General features: G+C 44.9%; 2 protein-coding genes across 7 annotated transcripts; one reads left to right on the top strand and one right to left on the bottom strand.

The window, feature by feature from the left end:
- Positions 1-1,973: 1,973 nt before the first annotated feature.
- On the bottom strand, positions 1,974-9,483 carry LOC101063934 (annexin A4-like). 4 transcript variants are annotated; one of them, XM_003961172.3, is made up of 15 exons: positions 9,375-9,483; positions 6,421-6,763; positions 6,266-6,303; positions 5,485-5,628; positions 5,304-5,391; positions 5,126-5,220; positions 4,935-5,048; positions 4,686-4,776; positions 4,443-4,522; positions 4,313-4,369; positions 4,141-4,234; positions 3,930-4,025; positions 3,262-3,320; positions 3,040-3,162; positions 1,974-2,954 (listed from the first exon to the last, which is right to left on the bottom strand). In XM_003961172.3, exons 2-15 carry the CDS (start codon positions 6,752-6,754, stop codon positions 2,895-2,897), a joined length of 1,473 nt encoding a protein of 490 aa, XP_003961221.1. In that variant the 5' UTR covers positions 6,755-6,763; positions 9,375-9,483; the 3' UTR covers positions 1,974-2,894. The 4 variants fall into 4 exon arrangements, with proteins under 4 accessions (XP_003961221.1, XP_011618338.1, XP_029698790.1 ...); XM_011620036.2 differs by lacking the exon at positions 9,375-9,483 and adding an exon at positions 9,181-9,296; XM_029842930.1 differs by lacking the exon at positions 9,375-9,483 and adding an exon at positions 8,826-8,844.
- LOC101079802 (zinc finger CCHC domain-containing protein 24-like) lies at positions 9,263-18,453 on the top strand. Of its 3 annotated transcripts, none has more exons than XM_003961240.3 (5): positions 9,263-9,357; positions 10,467-10,939; positions 12,041-12,241; positions 17,234-17,398; positions 17,740-18,453. In XM_003961240.3, exons 2-5 carry the CDS (start codon positions 10,727-10,729, stop codon positions 17,851-17,853), a joined length of 693 nt encoding a protein of 230 aa, XP_003961289.1. In that variant the 5' UTR covers positions 9,263-9,357; positions 10,467-10,726; the 3' UTR covers positions 17,854-18,453. The 3 variants fall into 3 exon arrangements, with proteins under 3 accessions (XP_003961289.1, XP_029698803.1, XP_029698796.1); XM_029842943.1 differs by having other exon boundaries at positions 9,271-9,427; positions 17,622-17,764; XM_029842936.1 differs by having other exon boundaries at positions 9,276-9,427.
- Positions 18,454-18,464: the final 11 nt, after the last annotated feature.

Below are 18,464 nucleotides of genomic sequence, written 5' to 3'. Positions count from 1 at the left end.
ACTTCTGCCTGCAGCATTTTTCTTGAATGATTGAGGGTTTATGGGGTTCAGTGTGTGGAGAAACACACAGGGCCAAATAAAGAAGACTTCCAGACCTCAAAGTAATACTTACACAGTAAAAACGCACCCTGTGAGCAATGTTTAACGTGACTACCAGTGAGTAAACACTTTCTATCATCTAGTTAGTCTTACCTTTATCCATTGTGTTTTTATTAATTTGGCTTATAAAATCAGTTTTAAAATTCTGGTTCTAGCCAGTGATATAAGGGATGTCAAAGTCATGTTTCCAATTATTCTGGATTTTCCATATTTGAGTGACAAGAATCATTTTCAAAGGTGTTTTCTTTGTAAAAAACAATAACCCACAATGTTTGCTGTGATCTGACACAGACCATAACATATAAATTCCCCTGCATCTGGATGATCTCCTGACACATCTGTCCTGTGAGCTTCTTTCTGCACCACCTAATCCATGGCACCTCAAAGACAGACAGAAGGACATGCGTAACCCCAAATAAATGATCTCAGGAGGCAGGATTATTGACATGTGCATGTCTGCTCAGCAGACAGATGAACTGCAGAGATGCTGAACGTGGAAAATTCTCCTTTCGGATCATTCTCTGTAATTACTAACTGCACTCTGCGTTATTAAAGGGATCTTGCATGGTTTGTCCTTATGCACAGTGTGCTGATACATGTCCCCAGTATTAACAATGCTAAGGTTTATTTATTGACTGAGTTTGTCGATTTGGGGATGCTTGAAAAGTGTCAGTTGGAGTCAACTCCTAGAACCTTCCTGTCAGATTAAAAGCAGCCATAAACAGTTCAAACCCTGCACTGACAGTTTTAAGTGGAAGAACTTTGCGGAGTTATTCGTTGACTCCTGGCAAACAGTGTTCTCGTTTTTCATTTTCAAACACGCACGGTACACCTGCTGCTGCTCCAGAAATGAACAGGTCGAGCAGGTTTTAGTTTCCTTTTTCCCAGTTAAATATCAGAGAGTGAACCCAAGGCCACAAAGGGTGCAGCTTTGCCGGCAGGATACTGATCTTGTTCATCTAATCCTCTAGTTTGTAATTTGCTCATAATCGCTGGTATTGTTTGGCGCAGGGTTACATCCAAACATCCGTCTACGGTTTGTCATTCCACTGGACATTTTGCACAAATGCAGTGTCAACAAAATTGACCGAGAGATATTGTGAACATTAGGACACAGGGGTGGTTAATCTCAATCCCAGTTCAATGGATTACATAATCAGGACCATTTTAGACCACTCTATTTAGCCGTTTTCTCCTTTGATCATTACAAACTCCTTTGTTGGTGATTAGTCACTCAGAAAACATTTTAATTGCAGTGTAACCAAAGCTAGGATGACGCAGGCAGAGGCTGAGACGCACAGGCCTGCTCCCAAAATAAAAGGTTCTCCACATGCATGCAACACTCGAATGATCACGTCCACGTTAAGTTTCTTTTTTCCTCTTAAGAAATCAGGATCGCAGAACCATCGTCTCAGAAACGAAATGGGGGTGTTCACCTGATTCTTTGATGAATTATACACATCACGAGGTATCACAGAGGCTAGACAGAGACAAAACACACAAACACAGCTATCAAATATTCATCCCTTTTTGTCCTGCAGCTGTGTGTGAGACCCAGTGAAGTGTCAGTGGTGTGGAAGTGAAACACGGTGACGTCTCCTCCATCACAGCCCCTCTGCAGCTGCACTTTAAGGCCAGCAAGCACAAGAAAAAGGTTTTTAGAACAACCACGTCTCCAATATGGACACTATTAATAGCTTTGGGGGGAAAGACGCCATTGCAGAGGTTGACGTGAGGTGCAAGGATGCCATCTTAAAGCAGCTCTTGCTCTATATGTGACTGGTTTTGAAATGCAAATTCTTTTTTGTGTGTCTGTTTACAGGAGAGAATCCCCCGAGTTTCAGTCAAGAGAACAGAGATATTCAAAAATGCTTGTTGTTGTTGAAATGCAAACCATTGTTTATTACAAAATCTGAAAACATTAAAGGGGGTGTTACAAATATGGCTGCAGTGGAATTACTGCAAAGACTGAACATAAAAATCACAACACGAGGAGGAAGTTTACGGGCACAGAGCCCCCTACTGGCAAGGAATACACAATACAGTACTGGACAACGGAAACATGTTGAAATACTGAGAACCAAACACCTTTACATTATGTCTGGAGGATCACATGGCAGCAATCATCTGGTTTGTCAACAGAAAAGCAGCCTTTCGGCAGTGGCAATGAGTCTAAATGTTATTAAAGCTGGTGCAAGCGCTAAAAATTGTAATGTTAATGTACCGTAAGCTGCAAGCATTAGTCAAACTCTAGAAAAATAATTTTTGGCTGCACTTCATTTCACACATTCAATGTTAAACAGGCACGAAATGTAATTGGTTTTGTTGATTAGTTTAAAAAAAAAAAAAAAGCATATAACTGCAAATATGAAAAGCTTGGCAATAAGTCACAAGGCTACGGGTACTTTTATAAAGTACAGTTTTGGAGTAGTAGTTTCGTATACACTTTATATTGTAGGTGATTATTATGCCGTCATTCTGTGAAGGCAATATTTACTGAAACTCTTTTCCTAAATAGTATTATTTCATGACATTCCATACAGAAAATGATTTGAAAATTAGGTACACAGTAAATTATCTAAATTTAAATGTATCACCCTCTCCAAGTGGCGAAAAGACAGCTGGTATGTTTGTAAAAGTATTCCTAATAATATATATTTGCTATTTATGATTATCTTGTTGAATAAAAGGGTAAATCTGACTCTTCTTAAAACAGGTGAACCCAACTAGGTGATCCAGATATAAAAGAGCCTGTCCTATATCATCCTATGGTGTGGATGGGTCTTCTTCCTTCCTTAGTCGCTACCTCCGCACAGCTTCAGCAGCAGCTTCTTGTAATCCCCAGAGGTGTCACCCTGGCAACGAAACATAAATGATGTCATATTCCTTTCAAATGCCCCCCCACATCATCCCGTGAAACACTGAGACGTGGCAACTGACCGAGATGTCAGTGTAAAGTGATTTCCCATAGGTCCTGACGTAGGCCTGTCTGATGTCCAGCATGTCTACCTCAGAGCGGGACACCATGACGCGGATGAGGGTCCTGTCCTTGGTTCCTGCTCCCTGTCAAAACATCCGCCAGGTGCCCCTTCATTCAGTGCAGCCACCAGCGCCACCCTCACGTTCCCCCTCTAGCATTAAAACAGGAAAAAGCAGACGTACCTTCATGGCCTTGTGAAGCCGCTCTGCAAAGTAGGTCGGGGTGTCTCTGATGCATTTCACTGGGGACAGAGGAAAAAGAAAGAGAGTTGGACTCAAATATGATGTCATCTTGTTTTCTTTAGAGCTTTATCCCGTTGGGCTTTGCGAGGAAGGTGCCGAAGTCTATCGCAGCTACATATGGGTGAAGGTAGGGCTCATTCCAGGGCCCTAGGTGAACATTTAGGGGTTCGTTACTTTGCTCATGGGTACCATGGCAGTGCTCTGAAGGTGTCCTGGGACCTCCCTCTACTACCAGAACACCTTCTATGGTTTCTCCTACCCACCTTCAAGTGCGATGTTTGAAACAATATTCACAGAACTGGTAGCTAAAAAATATTCCATTTTTTTGCAATTTAATTATTTTTTCAAATTCTGCAAGAAAAAAAAAAAAAAATCAATGGAACTGATCATCAGGGAATTGATTTAGGTTCTGGACTATTTTAAGAGCTGTAAACCTACTACATTCTAAATTTAAGATGGCCCCTATATTTAACATAGGAGTATTAAAGTCAAAGGAGTATTAAGGTCAAAATCCAAACCCATGGAATCATAGGATACATTTAATCTTGTTACCAGTACCTTGAATGACATTAATGGACTCTAACGTGGTTCAAAACAACACAACGTACCCACTGCTACCATCCCAGACTCCAGATTCCCAGACATTTCCCTGCAGATACTCTTCTCAATGTCCCGGCCAGACATCTTCTGGTATTCCTGGAAGACTGACATCACAAAAACAGTGAGGTAACCGTTATATTATAAACATGGCAGATATACGGAAGTGTTTTCTGAAATGGTGGATTATGGAAATACAGGAGGAAGGATACGAGTACTCACCAGCACGCAGGTGGGGCTTGCTGCGGGCACACAGGATGGCGTTAAACTGGGATTCGTCGGTTCCCACTTTATTCTCACCGGCGGAGTACAGTTTCTGTGGTGCAGCACTCGGGAATTTAATCATGGTCTATAATTATGCTTAATGACAGTTACAACATCAAAGGAAACTGACCTGAGCATCTTGTTTGGCCAGGGAGATGTCGACTGTCTCTCGTTCGTCGCGGTTCCCCTACAGGGAGACAGGAGGGGGAGTGGGATTATGACTGGATTCAGTCATCAGGTGTGAAATGTGCAGCGGCTACCTGGGAAAGAGAGATCAGGAGTCTCCGGAAGTGTCCAGAGGTGTCGCTGCTGATGGCGTCCTCCAACTTTTTCCCATATTCTGGAAGTGTTGCATTAAAAGAAAAGAAATGAATCATTCATTCACATCCTGCAATAAAACTCATCCAAGTAACAGATTTCCGTGTGGTCAGCAACATCAAAACTAAATGTCTCTCAATATCACAAGGGTAGAGAGAATAAGCAGTTGCTGGGTCGGAACGCACCGGCTTTGTAGATTCTGTTGATTTCTTGGATCTCTGCATTGGAGCGTGATGAAAGAATCTCAATCAGACAAGCTTCATCAGTTCCTGCTCCCTGGAAACAAAGGGAGCAACAGTCTGAACACTTGTCACAGACACCTGCTTCACTGACAGACTGTAACGTGCACAGAACCGTGCACCTTCTCCTGTCTGATGACTCTCACACACTCGTTTGACTAACAAATCCCAACGTGAAGGCAGCAAGCTTCAAACCTTTATGGCCTCTCTGAGTTCAGATGCATCAAAATGAGCAGGGCTCATCAACATGGAGAGGACCAGATTCTCAAAGTTTCCAGTCAGCTCGGACTTCAGATCATGAATCAAATCCTTCAAAAACAGAACCAATTAGAATGCAAAGTTATCCACCATAGACCAATCAAAGTATAAAATATCACCCAGCATACCTTCCCATAAGTTGTCTTATAAGCTGCAACCATTGGAACTCTCTGCTTGTTGGTGCGATTCCCCAAGAGTTCGATGATGGCGTTCTCGTCGGTGCCTGTTCAAAATGTTGAAAGTCTTTAAGGTGTAATCACCAACAACATCAACCCCTGGATTTGTTTCATGTATTCAGGCACTGACCAAATCCTTTCATGGCTTTTCGGAGAACTTCAACATCCCGGAGGGGGTCAGCCCCTGGAAAGTCTTTAATTGAGCCCCTGTAACCTTTCTATTTCAAAAGATGTAAAAAGCTTAAGTTAATATTATCTCAGACATCACCATTCTAAAAAATTATTTGAGAATTAACACAAATTCATCTTACAGGGATGGCAGGGGCTTGAGGATGAGATGGAGCTCCGCCCCCATATCCAGGCATTGAGGGATTCGTGGAGGGGGCTCCAGGGTAATTTGGCATTGGCTGGCCGGGAGCAGGACCCCCAGGGTATCCCTGCTGAGCTCCTCCCGGCTGCAAAGAGGACAGCTGTGAGGGTCAAAACCTCAGCAGAGGTCTTAAAGAGTAACTACACCCCTAACTTTCATCTGTGTGCCAAGAATGGAAATTTGAGAAGGCCTTGATTAAAGTGTGTGTGTGTGTGTGTGTGGGGGGGGGGGAGCAGTTAAGATACACTCAGCCACTCTTCAAGAGCATCCCTCAATAAAAACAAAAACACACAAACAAAAAACATATTGACACTTATGCTAGCTAACAAACAATCCATTAGCCGTTCCAGGTTAACATGTACTTCAACCTGCTCGCCACAGAGTGCAGAGTCAGCAGGTGCTAGTTTTTATAGGAGGGGCGGGCTGAGAGTGATGTCCCTAATACAAGCTGCCTCCAAAATATTATCAGCCCCCATCTCAGCCAATAGAAAAATTTGACTGTTACAGCCGGGTTTCAACCCATAGAGGCCAGACACTCTTATATCCATCCCTCCATACTCTTATATTTACAATAAAACACGCCAAATTGATATAAAATGACTAAAATGTCAAGATTTAGACCAGAATCAATCAATCAACAGTGCTTCATAACCAAACACATTAGTTTTCAGTAGAAAACAGTGGTTCTGGAGTGGTTTAGTTAAAGATAAAAATGTGCTTACTGCACCGTAGCCAGCGGGTGCGGCGCCCCAGCCTCCACCTGCAAAGAAAATATTGACATAACATCAGTCAGAACAGAGTTTGTCCTCGTTAATAGATTTATCCTTACATCCAGATATTGTGTGGATACTGTATGGTTTGAAAATCCAATCCTCACCTGTTGGGGGCATGGAGGGATAACCCCCTGCACCAGGCTGTGGTTGGTACCCTGATTGGGGTGGGAAGCCTCCGGCTGCGGGAGGGTAACCGCTAGCTTGGGGAGGGTAGCCCCCTGCTGCAGGAGGGTATCCACCAGCCTGAGGGGGGTATCCGCCTGCCTGTTGGGGGTAGCCCCCTGCTGCTGGAGGATAGCAGCCTTGTGCAGGGGGGTATCCGCCTTGTCCAGGAGGGTAGCCGCCTGCTTGGGGAGGATATGCTCCTGGTTGAGAGGGGTAGCCTCCTGCTTGTGGGGGGTATCCACCGGACTGTGGAGGGTATCCTGGATAGCTCATCTTCAGAATCTGAAAAAATAATTAAATAAAAAAAGAACATTTCTACAAAATGGCAGATTGAACATAATCCAAAACAGGACAAATCTTATCACTAGCCTCTTGTTGGTGCAGGATTTGCAAAATTTCTTGGGGTTGAGGAACTGTGTATAAAATTAAGTTACAATTTCATTAAAAAAAAACACACTAGAACCTATCCAAGGTAGTTTTCTCTGTCAACTGGACTGGGTTTCTTCTCTTGAAGACGTTTCGCCTTCTATCCAGAAGGCTTCTTCAGTTCTGAAATCGCTGGGGAGAGAGCTTGAAAATATATAGCCCCTGTGGACCATTTGCATGCTAATGATCTGGGCGGTCACCTGAGAGTCGTTAGCAGGGTCGTTGGTCGGGTCGTTCACCTAGTTTCTGTTGAGGTGTCTCCCCTTTGTCTGTCTGTCTGTCTGTCTGTCTGTCTGTCTGTCTGTCTGTCTGTCTGTCTGTCTGTCTGTCTGTCTGGTGGGTATTTCTCTTTTACATCTTCCCGGGTGAATTTTACATGCTCGTCTGTTTTGTTGAGGTGATCGGAGAACGCTTCCAATTCTTGTGTTTGAATTTTGACCCAGGTGTCATCCACATACCTGAACCAGTGGCTTGGCGCAGTTCCTGTGAAGGCCAAGCCACTGGTTCAGGAAACAGTGGCTTGGCCACTGTTTCATAACGCTTGGCCACTGTTTCATAACGAAACGAGAGACGTCTAACCTCGTCTCCAGAGTCAACAGGAAGTGAGTGCACGGAGCACGTGTACTTGGATTACTTGTACTTAATTCATTTAAATGGGCAGTTCCTTAAACAGCACGAACGGGCTCAGCTTGGCTAAGGAAACAGTCTGGCCTTTCTGGACTGCGCGGTCAAGATCACTGAGGACAGAAATCTCACCATCGAAGTCTACAGAAAACCTACACATACTGACCAGTACCTCCAGTTTGACTCTCACCACCCACTGGAACACAAATTGGGAGTGATCAGAACTCTCCAACACCGGGCCAGATAAATACCCACCACATCCCAAGGCAGAAAGAAGGAACAGGACCACATTAAGACAGCTCTCAAAACATGTGGCTACCCAGACTGGGCCTTCACCAGGACCTCAAGAAAGTGAGACCTCAGCAAAGGAGAGGAGGAGAGAAACAAACGCCGCAGCGTTTCCATCCCCTACCTGTCTGGAGTCTCGGAGAAGTTTAGGAGGATCCTCCAGAAACACGACATACCGGTTCATTTCAAACCCAGCAACACTCTCAGACAGAGGTTAGTACACCCAAAGGACAAGACACCAAGACCCAAACAAAGTAATGTTGTTTATGCTGTACAGTGCCAGGAGAAATGCAAGGAACTGTACATTGGGGAAACCAAACAACCTCTCCACAGAAGAATGGCACAACACAGACGTGCCACCTCTTCGGGTCAGGATTCAGCAGTCCACTTACACTTAAAGGAGAGTGGGCACTCCTTCGAGGACATGCAAATGGTCCACAGGGGCTAAATATTTTCAAGCTCTCTCCCCAGCGATTTCAGAACTGAAGAAGCCTTCTGGAGAGAAGAAACCCAGTCCAGTTGACAGAGAAAACTACCTTGGATACAATGACCTGGATGACTGAGAATTTACACAGACACACTAGAACCTAATCTTTAAAAACTGGGCTCAAACTTCTCTAGAAAATGTAATGTAACAATAATAAACATAATATGAATTTAAACTTTTATATAGTACTGTGTATACACACACAGCTCCATTCTTGACATGTGAAACCAGTTGAACAGCTGCCACCTTAAATCCTACTTCCTTAAATCCGACTTCCACACGAGCCCAGCAGTGTTTAAACCCCGCCCCTCTAGACCATCCGCGATGAGCCCTTGAGGTATTTCGTAAAAATCAACTTCAACAGTTCACCAGCAATTGCATACGAAAAAGGAGGAGAGTCCAACATCCAATTTGAACAAGAACCTCGAAGTTACAGCTACTACTACTGTAAAGTAAATCATTACATTTAAAAAGCCGGTAAAAGGCCATTTATGACACTTAATTATTTTTACGACTGACCCTTGAATGCGCCACAGCTCCTCTGACTGAAGCATCACGGGCCTGCCGCTTGAGCGAGATAACACGGAACAAACCGCAACAACGTTTTTTTGTCCAGTACCCAAGAAAACAAGCATCTCGCCATTAGTTCCAGACATTAAACAAATGCAGCGTTGCAATCTAACAAGTCTCTGTTTTACCCCTACATCTACTCGGAGTTTGGACTCCTATCTGCAGACCCGTAACGTTACGTAATCCTGTTATGTTCACAGAGTTTTCCGCCTAGCTTTCAGCTAGCATCAATAAACTTTCTACGAAGGCTGCACAATGACACCAAACATATAAAGAACTAAACGAAAAATTTAAAGTCACTCACACGGAAGTGGCAACGTGATCGTTAAACAACTGGACAATCCTGTTTGACGAATTGGGCGAGGCTAATTTTCTTCATTACCCAGGAGGAAAAGTAAGGCTATAAGTGGAAATCTGCACAAAGTGCCAACACAAAAGGCTAAAATCACTGTACATGCGTGATTCCGAATCCAAAACAAAGGTATTTTCCACACTTACTTCTTCGACGTGTGCTTCAGATACAGGAAGACGAGCAGGGAATGCAGCAGTGGGTGGGTCCGCAATATTCTTTCCGTCCTTCGCCAATAACCTTTGTCCGGTTTATTAAGAGCAGAGGGGATGATGGTGACTCAGGCGCAGTTAATTGACACTTTCACATGATTTGATTTATTTCTGTTACCATGTGTTTGCCACTGCATTGTGGATGAATAAGCGCCAGGTTGGTCACCAAAATGTGTTTGTCAAAATCCACTGGCTTCAGCTTGTTCGTGATCATCCAGAAAACTCTTTTTCTCTCTCTTTTCGGGAAAAGTTTTGGTCTTTCTTTCAGATATGTTATATACGACACCAACCCTCCGTTTTGAAAGAACAAATTTGGGTCCTGCTGTCTTAATGAGAAAAATCGTGGTCCACTGTGGATTTATATTTTACAAAATGTTAGACAACAGCGGTCACAGTGGTTTACATATAAATGTAACTCTTTTAAGGTTAATCTTTTCAGGATTTAAAAACAAAATAATAAAAATGTAAACACAATTTACTTCTGTTGTATTGCACAGCCAACATCTAACACTAGATGGCAGCCGTGCGCTTGTTGCTGTCATGAAGGGATGCAGAGGAAATGACGTATTAGTCCGGGGTTGGCTCAAACGTTTGTTATTATTTTATTCATTTAAAAAAAAAATGTAAATAAAGCGCCAATACTTGTTGCAAAAGCGAGGAAGCCATTTTATTGGCATCCAAAGCTGTATTATTTAGAGCTATATTATTTAAAAGACTTTAAAAATCTTTAATGTAACATAAGCGCACACTTACAGAAATTAACCTTACAATGTCCACCGTTTTACCTAATTTTTCTATATTGTAAAATATCAAATGTTCAAAATAATATAGTAATTGCTATTATATGGCAGGCTTTGACTTGTCAAGTGATATTGATAAGAACAGGAGTCATTATCAGCTCAAAAGCATGAACAAGACGCTTAAATTCATAACGTAAAATTCCCCATAATTATACAATAAACTGTTGCGTAATTCATCATTTGTGGTCACTTATACAATGATAGTGAATTATGTGTTTGTTGTTAATAGGGGATCATGTTGGACCTCCTTTTTGCTGTGACGCAACAGACTTGCCGCTGGCATTCAGGTCTTCGCGCTTCATGCTTCCACTGCGCTCTCCTTCCCTCCCGACTGTTGGCCTGTTACTGGGGTCCCGTCAGGGAACCGGCTGTTGATTCACGCATCGCACCCACCCCACAGGAGCGAGGGGATGCCTGAAAGAAGCTGGCGGATCCATAAATCCAAGCGGTTCTGACGGTGCCAAAGGAAGCAGCGCGTAAAGAAGCAACATGATGTCTGCTATAGAAACGGGGATCTCCGCGTACCGACCCGCGCAGCTGCTCAACTGGGTACACATGTCCTTGCAAGACAGCCAGAGGGGCGCTTTTGATGCGCCCAGAGCCGAACCGGACACCCCGCAGCTGGACGCGAACATCTCCAAGCGCAGCGCAGCTGATCTCAGCTCCAACTATCTGAACAACTTCTTCCATCTGAAGAGTGAGGTACAGTTCCACTCTGTCATGCACATGCAGAATAACGACTTTAAAAAAGCGGAGGGGATTCATATTTATACTGATTTAACAACTGGTTATTTATGTTGCCGGTACAGTAAACCTCACATGGACGCCCTCACTGGGTCACACCATGGTGAGTGTGTATATGGGAGCATATGAATATGTGTTTTGTGCCCAGGTATACAGCCCGAGTGTGTTCAGGCTGTTCTGGGGTGCATCTGCAGATGGGATGGCAGGTATTGAGAAAGCCCTTGTGGATTTAAACCACCCGTTTTCAGCCTGAAGATGCAGAAAGGCACCCAGAATCAGTTCTGAAGAAGCCTGACGTCTGACCACAGTTATGTGTCTGTGGCGGCCTCTGCGTCTGGAGGCCGCTCTCCTTCATGCTGGCTCCGCGGTGCCACTGCGGCCGCCTCCCGCAGGGGTACAATGATGCCGATTGTCCCGCGTCAGTAGAACCAGCGGGAAGAATGCACGACAAAGGGTTTTTTTGTCCGGATTAGGAAATGGACCATTTATTTTTGCAGCTGCTGCAAAACTGTTGCAGAGACAAACTGGACTGATTAAAGCAATATTAATAACCAGCAACCATCAAATGCTCATGTGCTGTCTTCATCTGTGTTTTTTAAGAAATGAAGGTGAAAGTTCTGGGTTTTACATACAATTGTCTGGGGAAATCATCTATACTTATTTATAGCCTCTGACCTTTGACCCTGGTCTGGGTCGCGTCAGGTGAGAGCCGGGAATACACCCTGGAAAAGTCCCGGCTAAACGATCCATATTTTTCTGCCAATAAGAATAAACGTCAGCGAGTCAACAGAACGAGGGAGAATTGGAGTCACATTTGAAACGATCTGAGAGAAATTTGAGACACTTTTTTTTTCTAGGGGATTATGAGAAAAACATGTTCCTCTGCTTCCAATCTTGACTCCGAACGTTGCGCGTATTCTCTTCTGGAAGAGACCATGAGGGCAGGAATAAAATGGATTGCCTCATGTTGCAGCATTTGCCCCGAAAAATAAAACATCATTTAGCGTTTTGGAGGCGTCCATCAGAACCACTGTGTGACTTCTCTTCCCCCTTCCTCAGGCACTGAACAACAACTTCTTCAAGAGCTCCTCGCCTTACGGCTCCCTCAACAACATCGCAGATGGCCTGAGCTCCCTGGCCGACCATTTCTCCGACCTGTCCCTGTCTCCAGAGACGCGCAGACCCAGCAAAAGGCCGCCGCCCAACTACCTTTGTCACCTCTGCTTCAACAAAGGACACTACATCAAAGACTGCCCTCAGGTGAGCCTCGCACCCTTGATATCCATAAAGAATATCTCCATAACCTGGAACAGCTGTGGGACCCACCTCTGAAAACACACTTGAAAATAAGGCAACAATGTCACTTTTCTCTCCAAGACTGGATGTGCCATCATTAGGGGAAACTTGTTACCGGGGTATCGTTGCCGGGCACCTGCGGCACCACATCCGTTCACTGCGTTTTCATTTCGGTTGCCGTTGCCCGACGACCCTACCTGGTTTTGGGTCTCGTTCGGATCATTTTTCGCTGTGACTCAGATTCCTCCGCATATATTTGTCTTACATGGGTCTCGCCGCAGGTTGGTAATGAGCAGCAGATGCCAGGTCGGATCTCTGAACACGGTCTTGATGAGAGATGACAGGTTTGGCGGTGGACCTGAGCACGGCCTTGAAGGAAATATTACCACGGCTTTAAATGCGGCTGCAGGCCTCCATTGATCATGTTCAGAGGGAAATGTCTGACATTTGTTAGCTATAAAGGAAATGATGGAATGACGGATGGACCCTTGAACGGTGTAAATGGCGAGAAAACCTGGTCAGCTGCAATAATGTTGTTTTCTGTAAGTTTCGAGGAGACTCTCTGGGGAGTCCTCGAAACCTCTCAAGAATTGGCAATGACGAAAAACACATGGATAATTTAGGGGATCAATCGAATTGATTACAACCTCTTAGTTAAAGATAACATCTGTTAAAAGTAAAACCTTTGAGAAATTGGATTGTTTGTACTTTATATTTAATGATATTTAATGGCTTAAACAAAAAACGCATGCCAGGCTGCCCTCCCTGCTTGCTTGCTGGCAAGGTGTGATAGCTGTTGCCATGGTGCCCGTTTTAGCTAAACCCCTGTTTTTGTCCCTACTCTTTCTGCATAACAGATTATATGAGTGTCATCGGCCTTTACTTTCCAAGATCACAAATACCCCCACCACACACACACACACACACACACACACACACACACACACACACACACACACACACATGTCTGTACTTCTGTCTTCGTGAGGACTTTTATTCCCCGGCTCCTTACCCAAACCATAACCATCCCAACTAACCATCCCAACTAACCCCCTAAACCTAATCCTAACCTTAAAACCACGTTTTAACCCTCAAACAATCCTTTGAAGTCACGAGGATGAGCCAAAATGGCCTCGCTTCCCAAAAACTGTTAGTGGAACGAGTGTTGTGGTACCCAGTAGTACAAGAACACACACACTTAGAACTGCTTCCTGGGGTAGAACCCAAACTCCCGACCATCCTGTCACAGCCATCGTGCGCTAGGTGCTGCTCAGTGCACGGACCGGAACGCTCAACGGAGGAATGTCAGGAATGAGGGAGGGAAATTAAAAAAGGAGGTGTGTTCTGATGGTTCCTTGCTGCTGCTGTAGCATCAATACGAGGTGAAGAAATTTTATCTAATTTGTCATATTGCTTCAGTCTAGGCCACACCCACTTTTAGCCATATAAGCTTATTTTTTAGGGGGTTAAACTGGGAACAGATAAGGGTGTTGCTGCACAAATGAAAAAGTCTTGGTGGAGTGACCTGAAGCATCCACGTGGAGGTCACGGTTCAGTCGGAGATGGTGTTTTTCACTCTTTCCACCACTGTGAAAGTCTGTTTGGCGGAATCTTTTTTTTTTTTTGGGATGGAGTTCGTGCACTTTGCTCGCAGTCATTGTCGTCCAACGCGCGACTGGTAAACATCCTGTGCAGACGCCACGGAGGATGCCTTGGATCGCTCGTTTCGGCGGGCGACGCCAAAGCTCCCCGGCGATATTTGTGATGCACTTGCCACTCATCCACTTCCTCTTACATTTGGGGCATCTGTGCAGCCGGGAAGCATTTCTGCTGCCTTCACCTCTGGCATCTGCTGGAGCGGGATGATGTCAGAGTTTTTTATTGCGTGCCGGCGACATTTCCCATTAGATGCAGCGGAGCCGTCGCCAAAAAGGCCTCCTCAATGGGAACTGAGCTGGAAGTCCATTTGGAGCCACAACTGTGTTTTGTTAGTGGGGAACCAGTACCAGACAGGCAGCAAAAAGCGCTTATTTATTTACTTATTAATGATGATAAAAGCTCGGTGACTGTAAAGAAGAATATAAACGCGATTTTCAGCGTGATAATTAAGATGGATGGTGGGAAGAGCCCAGGCTAAATAAGGACATCATTGTTTCTCCTGCAAAGGTCAGGAAGGCTCGCTGTATTGTTCGCCAGCGTTGTCCCCATCCCTGCAGAGAAGCTGCTGGGGGGGTGGGGGGTGGGGGGGTGACGCTTGTATAAAGAGCCAGTCTTCTGTGCTACAAGACGTGGTTGTCTGTCCCCGCGGTCCACATTTAATAAAGTTTGTTCACACCGTTTTTTAAAGGTAGCAGCGCGGAGATGTAGCTGATCTGTGCAGCTGGTGAATTTCAAGCAACACTGATAACGGCCGCTTTGGTCCTTTTGTTTGCACTGCTGATAACGGCGTTATCAGCCCTCAGTCTGCTGCCTGTTGCTGTTGGCTGGGTCGTCTGCCGAGGAGGATGAGCCAGATAGAGGAAACGCAGGAATGTGGGGCAGACAAGCTCCCTTCTGATAATCCATTGGCTGTCATGGAGGGAAAAGAATGTGGGAGAGCTGGGAGATTTGTGGTGTTAATGGAAATTTTGGGGGATTGTGGCCGTTGTTTAAAGAGTGTGTAAAGACTTATGGGATCCAGGAGGACTCGGAAAGGGGAGCTTGATCCCTCCTCCGCAGCTTTAAAAGGATTTTTGGTTTGGAAGCAATGATGGGCCTTGACTGGAGTGGAACACTCATCCTCAACTCCCTCTATTTTTTAACCTCCTCAGCGTGACTTTATTTTTTTTCTCCGCACATAACGATGACACCTCTGAATGGGCCCAGGCGCTCTTGGGCTCTCCCCCCGCTGACAGCTCCGAGAGGCTCGGTCCTGGACAGATTTCCAGACAGGATGCTGCAACCAGAGCGTGGGACGTTCGGTCGCAGCTGGGTTTGGAAAGTCCACCTGTCCCTGCCATTCACACTGTGAAATATATCCCACCAGTCCTCCACATCCAGACAAAGAGCTCAGTCTCATCCAGGATGGGGAAATAGTAGAAAATCATCTGCAGGCAGGAGTAGTTCTCTGGCTGTTGCATTAGTTTCTGTGTTAGTGCTGCATTCAAAGACATCTGTTTTTCTGTCCTTTTTAACTTTTACTGCGAGATTCTGGTAACTTCGCTCAACCTTTAGGTAGCCTAATCACAGCAATGTTTATTTTATAGTGATAAAAGACAGACCAAAGCAAGAAATCCTGACACGCCGTAACAGCGGCAGGGACACTTCAGTGATGATCGTTAATAACAACCGCTTCATCCTTTCTAGTCCTCTTGCAATTATCTTTTAAATAACAATACTTTTATTTTTAAAAGAAGCTCTCCCAGTGGTCGGTGCGTTTGTTTAAAACCCCGCTGCAGATTAGCGATTACGCAAGATGGTGAAGATTCTTCAAAACCTGGGAGGCCTGTTGCTTCAGTCGGTTGGTTGGGGGGTCAAATTGGACCCAGCTATGCAGGGATGTTGCTCTGTTCTCCAGGATGAATGAATATTGTGTGTGTGTGTGTGTGTGTGTGCATGGATCATTGTTCTTCCTGATGCTTTCCAGATGAGGGCAGAGGGAGGCAGCTAACCTCTCCCACCAGGCTCGGAGGATCAGGGCCAAGCTTATCTCGGCGTTGCGCTGCGCTCTGGGCCCGTCTCGGGTTACACAGGTGCTGTCACGGCTTTTGGACCGCCGTAGAAATGCTTACGCTAATTCTCTGTCAAGTTCTTCACTTTAATGTCGTAAAGAGTGTGATAAAGAGAACGTTGTGAAACTTGATGGAATTTGGGAGTTTTTATTGTCCCCAGATGCATCGTAATGGCCTTCCCTCATGCTTTAGGCTGATGCAGGTTAACATTTGGATGGATTTGAATATAATCACCTCAGAGTGGCGTGTATTCCCGATACCCTGATGATATCGACCAACTCTCCTACATTACACACAGCGCCACCTGCAGGTCAGGTGGAATAATTCTACATGTATGGTACAAACGCCATTAGAACAGATAGCCGTTGCCTGGATCCAGGCTTTCTCTGGATGCATCCTGACACTGTCAGGTTTTATGGCTCATCTTTGGCAAGGTCAGTGGAAACTCCACAGCGTGCCATTCCCTTTAATGCCCTGCAGGTTGCGGGAGTTTATTTTGCTTGTTCTGTGCAGTGAAAGCTGCTTCCTCCCTCAGGAAGACAATGCTGCATCAGATGGAACACCCTCCCCGCCCACAGCGCCCCACAGTGGCCAAACAATGTCGATGCAGGAACCCGGGCGCCTCGTCCCCCTTCTCTGAGAACCAGGCATAGTCCTGAAAGCGTGTGCGAAGATCTGTGAGGTGTTCTGGACCCAAACTGTGCTTCTCATTTCAGCCAATCATATCCAGATGATTGTGCAGAGATGGCTTTATAATTCTGACATGCGATACGAGTGCAGAGTTCATCTGGGTTGTATTTCCTCTCCACTGACGTCTGTGAGCCAGGATTGGTGTAATGGGACCGGTGAGGAAGAATGACAGAGAGCCAGAGGTATTTGTCCTGAAGCAGGGAGGCCTCCCCAGTTGGGCCCCTCAGGCCGGGGCCTCCTTTAGGGTCCCTCGGGAGCACAGCTGGAGGGAGGGAGTCCATCGCTAATGGAAAGCTGAAACCTCTTTCATGTCCAACAAATAAATTACACCGAATCATTACTAATATATCTCGACTCCTTTTGGATAGGTCACAGAAATATTTCTGTTTTTCCTCAACAGCTGAAGCTGTGTTGGGGAAAAAAAGGGAAGATTTCATTTTGGAAACTGAGATATCTGATCGGCTGAGTCCTGTGTAATGTTACTTTTGCTATCGAAAGTACATTTATTTATCATAGAGTTAATATATGTTGTGCAATTGTGTCCCTTTTCGTCCAGGCTCGGCCCAAAGGGGAAGGCCTGACCCCGTATCAGGGAAAGAAGAGGTGCTTCGGCGAATACAAATGCCCCAAATGTAAGAGGAAGTGGATGAGTGGCAACTCGTGGGCCAACATGGGACAAGAGTGCATCAAGTGTCACATCAACGTTTACCCTCATAAGCAGGTAAAGCAGGAAAAAGCTGTGTTCGTGATGACATTTGTGCAGATTCGAGTGGGATTTTGGAGATTTGGGTTGTGGAATTAAGCAGGACAGTAAAAGATGTGAATACTAGTGATGAAATGGCTAAAAAATCTTGTACTTTCCAGAGTTTATTTCTTTTATACTGATTTCCTCAATTACATTTGATGACCATCTGTGCAAATCTGTTTTTCTATCTAATGAAAAGGAAACCAGATGTTCCAGGTCGCCAAGACGTTTCCACTGCTCTCTACCTTAATTTGCATTAACGTTAGCGAGAGCACCTTCGCCGGCGTGCTAAGAGCGCCTGTGTCTCTCTGTTCCAGCGTCCTCTGGAGAAACCGGACGGGTTGGACGTGTCGGACCAGAGCAAAGAACATCCTCAGCACCTGTGTCAAAAGTGCCAGATTCTTGGCTACTGCTGCCGCCGAGCACAATAACACACCTAATCTGCCTTATATATCCTCCCAGCGCTATAGCCAAAAGGGACACTGTACCTTTTAATGTTAAATGGAATCGTTAATAAGGGTCCTGAAGCGTCAAGGCTCTCACTGAAGATTTTCTCTGTGACCAAGAGACAAATATTTGTCCTTCGCCTCTCAGCGGAGATTCTGTAGCTCCCAGTTATTGAATATCCTGTATCTTACACATCGACCTTTAATGACCTTACCGACTGTGAATTTAAACTGTCTTCAGGCCAAAATCCGTCAGCGGCGCGTCCTGATGAAGATTCCACTCCTCGTTTGTATATTCCAGGAATAACTTAAATGAGCATTTCTGTATAAATTATGCACCAGATCTATACCGGATTGAATAAGCAGTATTAAAGTGCTTTTGTGTTCTTTTGTTTTTTTTAATGGGAAGCAGGTCAGATCTGATGGGACCAAACTGAACAGACAGAAGTTTGCTTTAGAGATATTTTGTATTTAAGTTAAACAGGAAGTCCAGGATGTGCCATTCAAAGTGCCTTTGTTGAGACTGATCCAGTTTTTGTGTTTTTTTTTCCCCCCACATTTTTAAATTAAAATATATGAAACAGACCATTCTGTGG

This window comes from Takifugu rubripes, chromosome 1 (assembly GCF_901000725.2).
Source record: "Takifugu rubripes chromosome 1, fTakRub1.2, whole genome shotgun sequence".
Taxonomy (NCBI): domain Eukaryota; kingdom Metazoa; phylum Chordata; class Actinopteri; order Tetraodontiformes; family Tetraodontidae; genus Takifugu; species Takifugu rubripes.
The sequence above is the reverse complement of the archived record's forward strand: the minus strand, read 5'-3'. Positions and strand labels throughout refer to the sequence as shown.